The following is a 12,266-nucleotide window of genomic DNA, read 5'->3' as shown; positions in this document are numbered from 1 at the left end:
TCAGTTCCTCTCTCTCTCTCTCTCTCTCTCTCTCTCTCTCTCTCTCTCTCTCTCTCTCTCTCTCTCTCTCTCTCTCTCTCTCTCTCTCTCTCTCTCTCTCTCTCTCTCTCTCTCTCTCTCTCTCTCTCTCTCATCTCTCTCTCTCTCTCTCTCTCTCTCTCTCTCTCTCACATTGACACACACGCACACACACTCTCGCTACAAATGCACGGTTAGGGCGCTACGCCGTCCGCACAACAGCAGCGGTTCCCTCGGGTCACCAATCCAGTTGAAAAACCGGGGGGAAACTCTGGATGATTTACGGAGCTTTTTTGTGCCCACGGCTCGAGGAAGGCGGAGGGAAGGGCGGCCGGAGAGCCACGCCGACGGAGGCTTTTAAAGCCACGGATGGAGGGGAACAATGTGAAAGACGCTGGGGAAAATGACCGGCAAACTAATATAGAGGCGTAGAGGCCCTGACGGAAAAAAAAGGAAGAAGTCGATGGGGGGTAGCGGAAACCATGGTTCCACAGCCGCTGTATGATGGATAGAGTGTTATGGGTAGGGTGCAGGGGGTAGGAGGTGGAAGAGGTGGTAGAGGTGGAGGTTCAAAGGAAAATGACCCAGGCCGCTCTGCCGGGCGGAGGCGGTGGGGGGTGGGGGTGGGGTTGGGGTTGGGGGGGGTCGATCGCAATAACCAAAAGGGAAACCTCAGAAAGTATAGTAAAGGTATTTCACGTGATAGTACGCACCGTACCATCTAGCAATCACAGTCGTCTAAAAAAAAAAACAAGGATAACTAAAGGCCTGTGGGTTGCATGAAACGCTGTGTGCACAAGATATAATGTTTATTTTTGGATCGAGGGCCCGTATGATGTGACAGCTTGAGCACTCCGCTCCGAAGCCCGACTGCACTCGGTCCGCCGGCGAAAGGAATCCCCGCGGCTGCACACTGGGACACTGTTCGCCGTATTCATGGACATGTCATTGGATCCAACGCCGGGCCGCCGCTGCACCTCTCGGGATGCCTCTGTGGCTTTAGTGGCAAAGCGTAACCCTTTTGACTGGGGGTTAACTTCAGGGCTTAAAAAAAAAAAAAAACACCTTTCAAGGCAAAAAAAAACAAAAAAACCTTGCTCTCTGTCGCCCCCCCCCCCCCACTCTCTCCATTACACACACACACACACACACACACACACACACACACACACACACACACACACACACACACACACACACACACACACACACACACATGCACACACTCCCCTTTAGGGCCTGCTAAAGTCATTATGGCTCTCCGGAGGATTGTATCGGCTCCAGACAAACAGGCAGACAGACAAGTACTTAGTTAAAGAGCCAGTCTGATGTTCGGACGGGGTCCGGCCACCTAAGCAATGCCCGGCGTCTTGCAATGCCCGGGTCGATGGCCGCTGATTCCTCCGCGAATGGTCGTCCAGGTGAGGGTGCCCGGTGTACTTAAGCCCAAAGCAGAGTGCAGCCTCTATTCTGGACGCCCCCAGAGAGGCTCCGTACGCTGCAGCTCAAATACAATCGGGACACCTCGCGAGAAAAACCAACGGAGGCAGATAATGAAGCATCTAAAGCGTCTTTCTCAGACTCGGTTCACATTCTTTAGCCGCCAAGGGCTGAGTTTTCTCCAAATGACGCACAATGAGGCGCAACTTTTCAAAAGCAAGGGGCGTCAAGTGATCTCCGATGACTAACCTCGGTGTTATACCTCAAACGGAGCCAAAGCATGGGGATTTCGAACACACACACACACACACACACACACACACACACACACACACACACACACACACACACACACACACACACACGCTCGCACACGTGTCCCTCCCCCTCAAATTGCAGATGGCTTGTTTTCATGAACATATATTATTTCCAGATGGAGGTCCCGAATAAAAAAAAAAAAAGAAAAAACTATGGAAAGGATTTGGGTGAAACTGGAAACTAAAAAAACAGAGCACGAGGAGCAGAGACCCCGGTATAAAAACAATCCGTCCCTCCCTCCCCCCCAGCGACCCCCAGCCTGTCAGCTACAAGAGCCCAAAAAACAGAGGGGCGCTGTGTCTGAATGTCGGGGTGGCGAGGACACATGGGTGAACAAGCAACAAGCAAGATGGGTGAACGTCGGGCAAGAAGGAGTGTGTTATCCAAGCTCCCTTAAGTTTGAAAAGAAACGTGCGACACCGACACGCCCGCGGCGCCCTCTCGGCCGATCAACGGAAGAGGAGCGAAGGGAACCGATTAAAACTCCGAACGTACGCCGGCAAGCTGAAAAACAAACACCGTAAGACCAAAACGCTCGGAGAAAAAAAGTAAATAACCCGCACCGGGGGGAATGAATACTACATTCAAAAAATATCTGGCAGACGGTTCGTCGACTCTTGGCACCGGCTAATGTCTTTCAAACTTTTTGTTTATAGAAAATCTTCGTTCAATGCCAAGTCAGCCATTAACGGAGTCAGAGGCTACAGGATGCCAGATGGTTTCACCTCGGGGCTGACATGAAAAACGGCCGCAGTCGTAAGTCTGAATAGGTCAACTGTTTTAACCGGTAGATACTTTGGCAAGTCAGCGCCGAGTGCACTCTGAATTAATGCGGATCTGTAACGACACCAAGCAGTCGCGTTGGGCCCGCGGAGTTTTATGGCGACGTTTATCTGAGCAGAAATATGACATTATCTCGCTATAAATACAGAACCGCATTTCGATGGAACTGCCTGACGGCTTTCCCATGCCCTCGCGGTCGTATCGCGTGGCTGTAAATTAATACAACGCATTTAAAGCCTGCGGTGTGTGTTCTGGTTTGATCATTTCAAGGTGATAGCCGTTCCTCCGCCGCTGCGCGGACAGAACAAAAGACCCTTTTGTTGGCGCCATTCTGTCCGTCTAACAATCCCCCCCCCCCCTTTTCACACTTTTCAAGCCGGTCCTGCTCGGTCGGTTTGGTTTAATCTTATCAGTCGCTTATCACGATAATCAGGCTCTAATCGGCCGGCCCTGCCCCAGACAACGAGGGGCCAAAAGCCCTGCGGAGCGAACCCAGAGGGGCCTCCCCAATGACCCGACCATAAAAGTGTTATTTTGGAGATAGGACGTGCCCCTTCAAGTAGGTAAGTGCTGGCTAAATGAGGGCGGCAGTTCATTTTCTGGCTGAGCCGCAAAGCTCCTGAGAAAGGGTCCGGTTGTTGGAATGAGGGTTTTGAATATTTGGACACACGTCGAGTTCTGCGTTTACTCGTTTACAAGTGAGGAGGGCTACCGGTCCCTTTCCTCATTCCTCAAAATTATAATTTTTTTTTTTTTTAAACCTAAAAAGGCCCAGCCACCCGAGCCCTGCACAGCATGCCTGAGTGAGCTCTGGCATTATCTCAGCACGCACAGATGGCCAGCCCATTCGTGTGCTAACCGGAGATTTGATTGTTATTGTCATGATGACGGCCATTGTCTCACACTAATGCCCCCCCAACGCTCTCCATCTGAAAGGGCCAGTAAGTAAAGGCTCATTTACATGTATTAATTAAGGCTCATCATTAGCCCAGCATGAGGGGGGCTTTCCAAGGCATTCCTCTGGTAGAGTGTAAACTCTGCGGAGCGCCAGGGCCCTGGAGAACATTCAGATTCAGTTAGATTGTGTGAGGGGGGCACACGAACACAAAACAGCAAGCATGTGTACCGTATGTCCACCTCCTGGCACACACACGCACACGCACACGCACACGCACACCAAAATCAGCTGGTGCTGGTGAAAAAAAGGTACAAATTATTCATAACAAAACAAAGACAATGAAAAGTTTTAGTTTTTACAATATTATTGTAAAATTGTACAACATAGAAAAAAAAAAGAATGGTACAAAAAAAAATAAAAAAATCACTTTTAGGTAGTTTTTCACTGAAAATAACAGTTACACCCACAAGATGTTCATAAACTATAATCCACAATAAAAACATTTATGATTTTCATACAAACATAAATAAATCTACAAAAAAAGAAAACAAGAGTCGGGTCTGAAATGGACCAAAAAATAAAAAATAAAAAGACAAAAAAACACGTATGGAATGGTATGAATTCTCCGTGCACACTGCTGCACTGGAGAACGGTTCCCCCCGGCCCGGTTAACCATGTAAAAACAGCTACCTCAGCACATTAACGTCAAAGCGGATTTGCATAAGCGCTTGTTTTCTTCTCCCATCTCCGTCCTTAAAACAGTAAACTGCGTCAGGCTGGAAGATGCCGTTACTGCTTCTTTGGGTTTTTTTTTTGTTTTTTGTTTTTTTTTAATCCCTACTGCAGGGGCCGGGGAAACAACACACGCCAAATAAAGACAAGCTGCAGAAAAGTACTATAAGGCCCAGGCCGCCCCCTCCCCACTAATTGTACCTGAAGGGAAATCCCTTTAAATAGTTTTTGGCAGAGGCAGCGCGCTGGCTGGCAGATGAAACAGAGACCAAGCTCTATAAATACATCACGTTCACTTGCCTCACTTCAAATGCCACCTCAGACCCCCCCCCCCCCCCCCACACACACACACACACACACACACCCACACACACACACACACAAACACACACACACAGCCTCTTTTTGGTTCACCATGTGACGCCAAACGGATCGCAGCATTTCACTTCACCCTGTTCCCAGTGGCAGCATTTCTGCGCAGCGTGTCTTTACACGAACTACATGTGCAACATTTCGCTCCGTGTCACGTCGACGGCTCGGTCGCGGCTCCCCTCGCAGTCCGCTAGAAAACTCCGCTCGGCCTCGGAAGCCAGAGGCCGCCCGGTCCCGGCGTCACACCGAGGGTTTGGCTTTTTTCAAATACACCTCTGACGTCCCATCAGGCACCAGATGGCTGAAGCTGCTTCTGAAAGAGGCCAGGAGGCGACCTGCGAGCCAGGAGGAGGAGAAGACAATGTAAAAAGTGGCAGCAATGCTAGTTTGGTAACTTGGGTAACTTGGGTGCAGGATTTTTTTTTTTTTTTTCCAGTTTTTTATGTTGGAAAAAAAAATGCTCAAATGAAAATGAGTCTTGGAACATGCTACAATACATTACAATACAGGCATTTTTGCATTGTATTAAATGTGATTGCAAGAGCTTAAAAGAACACACAAGAGATCTATACACTAAAACAGACTGGGCCGGTTCAAAATAACTAAACACATAACATAGTTTTCAAATATAGAGTTTTCCCAAAAAGATCGAAAGCTATGGAGAGTCGATATGGAAAAGGGGAAACTAGGACAAGCCCCCCTAAGGCTATGACAACAAAAACAAGTGGAGAATGCGGGAAATTAAATTAGCGAGAATGAAATCAAGTGGGATGCGCTATGCGCGGTTTAAACGAAACACATCAACACCGACCCGTCCACGTCCTCTGTCCGGAGAAGCTGAAGCTGGTGCACTGGGAGTGCGAGCTGCAGATGAACGCCGCCTCCTGGGCGTTGTGCACTGACAGTACACAGCCCTGGTGACTGTAGGAGAGCCAGCAGCGGTACTCCACGTTGCCGGAGGTCGCCATGCCCCGCATCACCGTGTAATCTGCGTCCGGCAGACAAAAAAGAACTCCAATTATAAGCACTATACCAAAAAAAAACAAAAAAACAACTTTGATTCACGGCTGCGTTAAAAAAAAAAGCCCAAAAAAAAAAGAAAAAACAAAAGAGGGAGGAACCATAGAAGTAGAACGCCCTCAGGAATACAGAAGTAACTGCAACAAATGGGATACATTACAGGAAAAAAAACAAAAAAAAAAAACAACACACGGAGACGACACATTTCGCCCTTCGGTCAGAAATTCTTTTCCTCCACTGAGATGCAGACCGCTTTCAAACCCCGCTCCCAACAGTTGCCGATATACCGTCTGCGATATTTCGCTAAGTTTGACAGATTTTGGATCCGGCCTCAAATCATCTGCTTCACATTAGTAGGGAACCTTGGGAGAGGAGCAGACGCGCATGACGCACGCACACACGGCGCGCGCACACACACACACACACACACACACACACACGTTTAGTTACCACCATCCACTCACTCCCTCACTTTTCACCCAGAACATAGAAGTCAGTAAATCAGTGACTTTGCCAACGTGAGAAAAGCTGCACATTCCTGCATCGCCAGGCTTAGTTATATATGTGTGTTGTGTGTGTGTGTGTGTGTGTGTGTGTGTGTGTGTGTGTGTGTGTGTGTGTGTGGGTGGGGGGGGGTCCACAGAGAAAAGGTTCTTAAGATAAGCACGACCTCCGAAGGATATATCCATAAGTATCAGTCTTAGGAGGTTGGGGAAAAAAAGGAAAACAAGGGGCTGTTTATGGAGCGGGACAGAGGGTCATTGTTAAGGGAAGAACATGAGGCTTGTCAATTTGCTCTAAAAGGGGGAGACGCGCTCCAGCCTCCCCGGCAGCCGCAGATGTATGGCGCGGATTCATGTCGGACCCGACGCAACGCCGCACGTTCTGCCTTCAATGTAAACATAGAAATGAAACGTTTACAGTTTATAAATAACACGCAGAACATCTTTCAGACGCTCTCTTCCCCTTTTTTCCCCCGAGCGAGGCTCAGACAGCGGCGGTCGTATCGCCGCGGACCGAGACGGAATGGATTCACAACCCCGGTCGGTCTGTGGATTTAAGGCATGTCGAGTGTGAAAAAGCCGCATTCTTTGCTGATGAATCTACATCTGTCAGCAATTCCAAATTAAAAAAAAAAAAAAAGAGAAAAAAAAAAAGAAACTCGGAACCTCTCCGATGAGCCAAATCGCTCTGTTTGTTTGCCCTTAGTAACACAACACAAATATTCTCTCTCTTTTTCCCTTTAAACACACACACACACACACACACACACACACACACACACACACACACACACACACACACACACACACACACACACACACACACACACACACACACACACACACACACACACACACACACACACACACACACCACCAATAAAGATGAGTTAAATTAGTTAAGGCTGACCAAATGCATTTCATTTCCTGTACTTGTTTATTTGTGGGTTAAATGTGTTGTGTTTTCGCGAAATGACTGCTTTTGTTAATTAAAAGTATTTGTGCCTTCTGCGGGACCTCGCCTTATTAAATCTCACTTGCACAATCTTTGAGTCATAACGGCGTTACTTGAGCATATACAAACAGTTTCACAGCTGAGGGAATTCCAAATGGCAGTGATAAAAAAAAAAAAACACGACACAGAAAGACGCTCACCGGGCTCCCCGGGCTTTTTTTTTTTTTTTTCTTCCCCCCTCAACTCCTAAAACTCAGTCGAGACTAAATGTGGCGAAAATGCAAAACGTTTACACGGTTCTATTTGTAAAAGCTATCAACGCGGCCGGCCTCGCAGCTCCTTGTTAAGGTTAAACACGGCTTCGTTCGGCCCGTCTCGGTATTCAACCCCTTAACCTCCGCGGCTGTGATTAAATTCACAAAGTGCTGCTATGCAAACAGTCCGGCATTTGGGGGCTGGAAAGTCTCATGGCAGGAACCCGGCCAGTCATTCTGTTATTAATATTTCATAAAGCTGAAGGGAAGGGGGAGGGAGGGGGGGGGGGGGGCGTTGCAGCAGAAGCGAGCCAAAGCGAAGAATGGGGAAGGAAAGGAAATCAGGCGCGGCAAGACAGCGTGAAAGGGGTTGTCCTTGAAGAACAATAAAAAAAAAAAAAGAATAAGTTCAATTAATCTTGAGACTGATCTGAGCAGTGGGAGCAGGGCTAAATGGGAGCCATATATCATGAATATTTACAGCTATCCAGGGAGGAGGAGGAGGCTTCAAACCGCGGCGTCATCGCTTCTGCTGTGCCCGTCGAAACAGTCGAAACAGTCAAAACAGTCTAACTAATGAAACAGTCAAACATTCAAAGTCAAAATAGACCAAAGAAAGGGAAAGACCTTTTTTTAATTGTGCAGACGCCGTGTTTCCATCTATCTAATAGGGGAAAAATTATATAAGTATTCTCATCTGCTCCCTCTTTAAGGAAAAAAAGAAAGAAAGAAAGAAAGAAAGAAAGAAAGAAAGTTCTCACGCTACTTTATCAAAAAGATGAAAAAATAAAAAAAATGTAAAAAAAAAAAAAACGAAAAAGGGAGGCCTTCATTCCATGAGCTCTTACCTCTGATTATTGATGGAGAAAGGTTGTCCAGGTGCAGGCCAGACTTGTAGAGGAGGAGGACGTGTTCAAAGGCTTCCATCGTCTGGTTGATGTCAGCTCTCAGCTCCCCTGGACGCACACACACACACACACACACACACACACACACGCACGCACGAACGCACGCACGCACACACGCACGCACGCACACGCACACGCACACGATTAAAACCCCAACCACGGCAAGCGTTGCAATATGCCCCTACTTGTTAATTCTTATCTGGAAAACTTTGAACACTTTAAAGAGCACAATGGACATTCCTTAAACCGCGACGCAGCGCCCTCCTAATGAAGCTCCGACACAAAAGGCGTGTTATCACACGACTGAGATAATGGGCTGATTTGCTTTTCTGATCTTGAATAGCTGCGTCCTGTCATGTTAGGCCTCCCCGGCGCTCACCTGTGGTGTTCATGATGTGGTCTACCAGGTGTGTGAGGCCGGGCGGGGCCTGGTGCGGCAGCAGGTAGGTGAAGAAATACCTGGGGGCCAGGAGAAAACAACTCATTGAGACAACAAAAAAAAAAAAAGAGCAGACGAGCCTCCTCGCGTAATTCACACAGAACACAACCTGTCAAAGCCATAAACCTGTCAGCGGTTTGGACGGATCTTTCAAATACAAGTAGGAAAGAAAAACCCCCGTTCGTATCGAAACCACTAATTCAGGTGTCATATCCCATCCATCACACCCCGTCTAACCATTAATTCTGCCTCTCGTTACTATCGACCACAGTTTCCATGTCAGGTCAACATATGTTTCAGCAATCATCCCTTTATCTGTTAATCCATCCGTCTTCCCTTACCTGTAGGCGTTGTAGAGGTTCCTCTTCTCGTTGAGCCTCTGGCAGACGCCGAGCGTCTCCGAGCACGGCAGTGTGAAGTTCCTGCGGGGGAAGTGCAGGACGCAGTCGGCGTCGGCGCGGCAGGCGGGCTCCTCCACGCTGGCGTCGTCCAGGTCGGTCAGCTTCAGCTCCCCCGACACGGTGACGAACTGCCGCGGCTGGAAGTCCAGCAGCGCCACGGAGCCCAGCGGGGAGCGGGACAGGAAGTGGAGCAGCCGAACCAGGCCCAAACACACCTGCGACGCAGCGGGGGCGGGAAAAGAAAAAGACTGAGCCGCCAAATCTGACATTTAATAACAGGTGGAGCCCCAAAGAATTAAGGACCGGAATGGTTTTGCCAGGGAAATTGTAGAAGCATCGACGGAGGATTGTTGTGGTTATAATGGGGGACTTAATTACAACGCTATAAACACAACAATAAAGAATAAAATGTGGAAAAAAAAAATACATTATTCTGGCAAAACCCTGGTCATATTACCAACGCAGTGGTAGGTGATTGAAACCTTACGTTCCCGCTTTCAATAGAGTTTGTGTGTGCGGCGTTACAGACTGACAGATGATCCCAAATTAAATAAAGTATTATCCCGGCATCAAAATGGTTCTTTAGCGCCACAAACACAGCAGGAGTATCAGGTAACGCTGCGAGCCTCTTTTGAACGTCACTTGCCGGGGCCGGAGCACTGTAAAAACAGAGGTGGGTGAAACCCAACACCGTCGGATCACTGTAGCCTGCCGCAGATGTAGCTCAAAGGGGCTTGAAAGCGATACCGAAATGTCATCTTTCCCGGGGACGATGCGGCAAAACATTCCTGTATGTTGGACGCCACTTGAGCAGGCCGCGCTTTTTAAAGTTGGCACCGGCGAAAGTACGGCAAACGCCGTCGACTTCCGTCTCCGTCCAAATATTACTCCCTCAGTGTATATAGTCACTTCCTGGGTACATCTGCTATTTGGTCAAATGTGTGCAATGTGTGTGTGTGTGTGTGTGTGTGTGTGTGTGTGTGCGCGCGCAAAAAAGTGCATGGTATGAGAGTCTCAGCCTGGGGTGCATTAACCGAGTGCCATCTCCATTCCGCCTGCCGTCCGACCAAACAGGCTGAGGGACAGATGTCAGGCCTCGGGGGAATCTCGGATGTCTCGAGGAGTCTCAGTAGCTCCTGCCAAGAGCCACGCTTGTATGTCTGCGAAGCATGTGTGTGTGTGTGTGTGTGTGTGTGTGTGTGAAGGAGAGAGAGAGAGAGCGAAAGTGACCACTGAGAAGAGCGGAGGAGAGGGAGAGGCTTCACATTCTCCAAAGGCCATTGAGAGTGCAGGGAAGGAGAGAGGAGCGGCCGGGCGCCCAGGCCGTAGGAATGAACGTGAGGGCTGTGGGAGGGAGCTGTGGAGAGAGAGAGAGAGAGAGAGAGTGGCCCTACCCTGAATCTCTCCTCCCAGGGGCTCTGCAGCAGCTGGATCATTTGGAAAGGATTCCCTTGCTCCAGGATGGCCGTCACTCTCCCTCCCTCCTTCCCGGCGCCTTCTTCTCCTCGTTCGTCTCGTCCTGCGTCTCCCATGCAGTGGCCTCTGAGCTGTGGTGAGGGCGTCTCTCCACTTAGTCACAGTGAAACACTCACAGGCAATGATCACACTATAAATCGCTATAAAGTCATTAAACTCATGGCTTGGTCTTCCTTTTTTAAACCGACCCACGGGTGTTTTATCTACAGGATTTCAACACAAATAAGTGGGCTAAATTGAAAGGACGTGATGGCAGAACAGTGCTCTGCCAGGCCGAGAACGTCTGCTGCTGCAGCCAAAGGAAATGTTTGAGTTCAGGTTGTACGCATTTGAAGTGATAAGCTGACTTAATAGGGTTGGAGGCCTCAGATGGAAGCACGGATTGTTCTCGGGACAGAGGCATATTTGTCTCCTGCCACTCTCCGCCAAAGCAGATCCAGGGGTCAGGAGGGGGTTGAATGGATCTAATTGAATTACATGAGGAGATTCTCCGGAGGCAACGAGGCCTCCTCATCTAATTTACGCGTCCGGTAAAGCACTCAAGCAAAGAGGAAAGTGACCAGAGGATCCACGGACACAAAGGAAACAGCAGTGGTGGAAAGTGAGAAAGTGAAAGTTGTTTGTTACTGTACCTAAGTACACTTACCTAAGTCCTTACTTAAATATATTTAATATACTAAGTATATAGTCCAATATATTAAATGTATTGGACTTTTATTCCACAGTCTTTTTTAAACCAGGATATATATATATATATATATATATATATATATATATATAGCAAGCCAAAGCAATGATTTATGTTTACTCATCTATGATTCATTAGGTTTGTATCCTTGTTATCACTATGACAACATCTTTTTATTTTTTATTTTTTGTAAATTGTAATCAGGATATGCATCGGCATAAGGATTAAAATAAGCACTTTATGCTGTATTTTAGGCTGTTATATCAGGGCACTGGACAATACAAGTACTTACTTTAAAGACTCAAAGGGAATTCAAGAGCAAGTAACCATAGCACTTAAGAGTACTTTTGTCAGGACATTTTTCACTGAGTACTTCTTGCACCATTTAGAAACTTGGAGAGAGAGGGAGGATGCATGAATGCATGAATGCATGGACGCATGAACGCATGACTGCATGAGGGTGGAGGGTCATCTCCTACCTCGATGATGTTCGGATGCTTCAGCCTCTGCAGCAGGACTATTTCTTTCTTGATCTTGTAAGAAACCAGCTCGTGGCAGCCGCGGGGGTCTTGAAAGTCCTGCAGACACTTCTCCATGTCGTTCCCCTGCTCGTTGACAAACTTGAGCGCCACAGGTTGGTCCGTGCGGGGCAGCACGACCTTGACGACCAGCTTGGTGTACCCGGAGCCCAGGACGTCCACCGTGCGCACCCCGGCCAGGGACCCGCAGCCCATCTCGTCCGGCGCGGAGCCTCTCCCGGACGCGGCCGAGATCTCGTCCCGCGGAGCGGCGGCGCCCGAGGTGGGCTCGCCCGGCCGCCGCTGGGACGCTGCCGGGGGAGGTCCGTCCCGGCCGAAAGGTGACAGCAGCGGGATGATTTCCTTCCGTCTCTCGTTGAGCTGGTGCCGCAGGGCCGATCCCCGCGCGTCCGCGGACCCGCTGGCGGAAAGTCTCCTTCTGGCCCCGAGTTGCAAACTACCCAACAAAAGTGACAGCAGCACAGAAATCACCACCAGAGCCAGGAGCGCAGCCGCACACAGCGGGCTGCCCATCACACGCAT

At 48.8% G+C, this 12,266-nt stretch overlaps 1 protein-coding gene across 1 annotated transcript; it reads right to left on the bottom strand.

The window, feature by feature from the left end:
• Positions 1-4,528: 4,528 nt before the first annotated feature.
• pkdccb (protein kinase domain containing, cytoplasmic b) lies at positions 4,529-12,266 on the bottom strand (the record flags this gene model as incomplete). Its single annotated transcript, XM_080012441.1, has 7 exons — positions 4,529-4,896; positions 5,373-5,549; positions 8,142-8,249; positions 8,581-8,660; positions 8,982-9,256; positions 10,436-10,588; positions 11,685-12,266. 7 exons carry the CDS (start codon positions 12,264-12,266, stop codon positions 4,802-4,804), a joined length of 1,470 nt encoding a protein of 489 aa, XP_079868567.1. The 3' UTR covers positions 4,529-4,801.

The sequence above is a fragment of the Zeus faber genome, assembly GCF_960531495.2.
Source record: "Zeus faber genome assembly, chromosome: 13".
In the NCBI taxonomy this organism is placed as follows: domain Eukaryota; kingdom Metazoa; phylum Chordata; class Actinopteri; order Zeiformes; family Zeidae; genus Zeus; species Zeus faber.
This window is presented reverse-complemented; position numbering and strand designations above follow the sequence as displayed.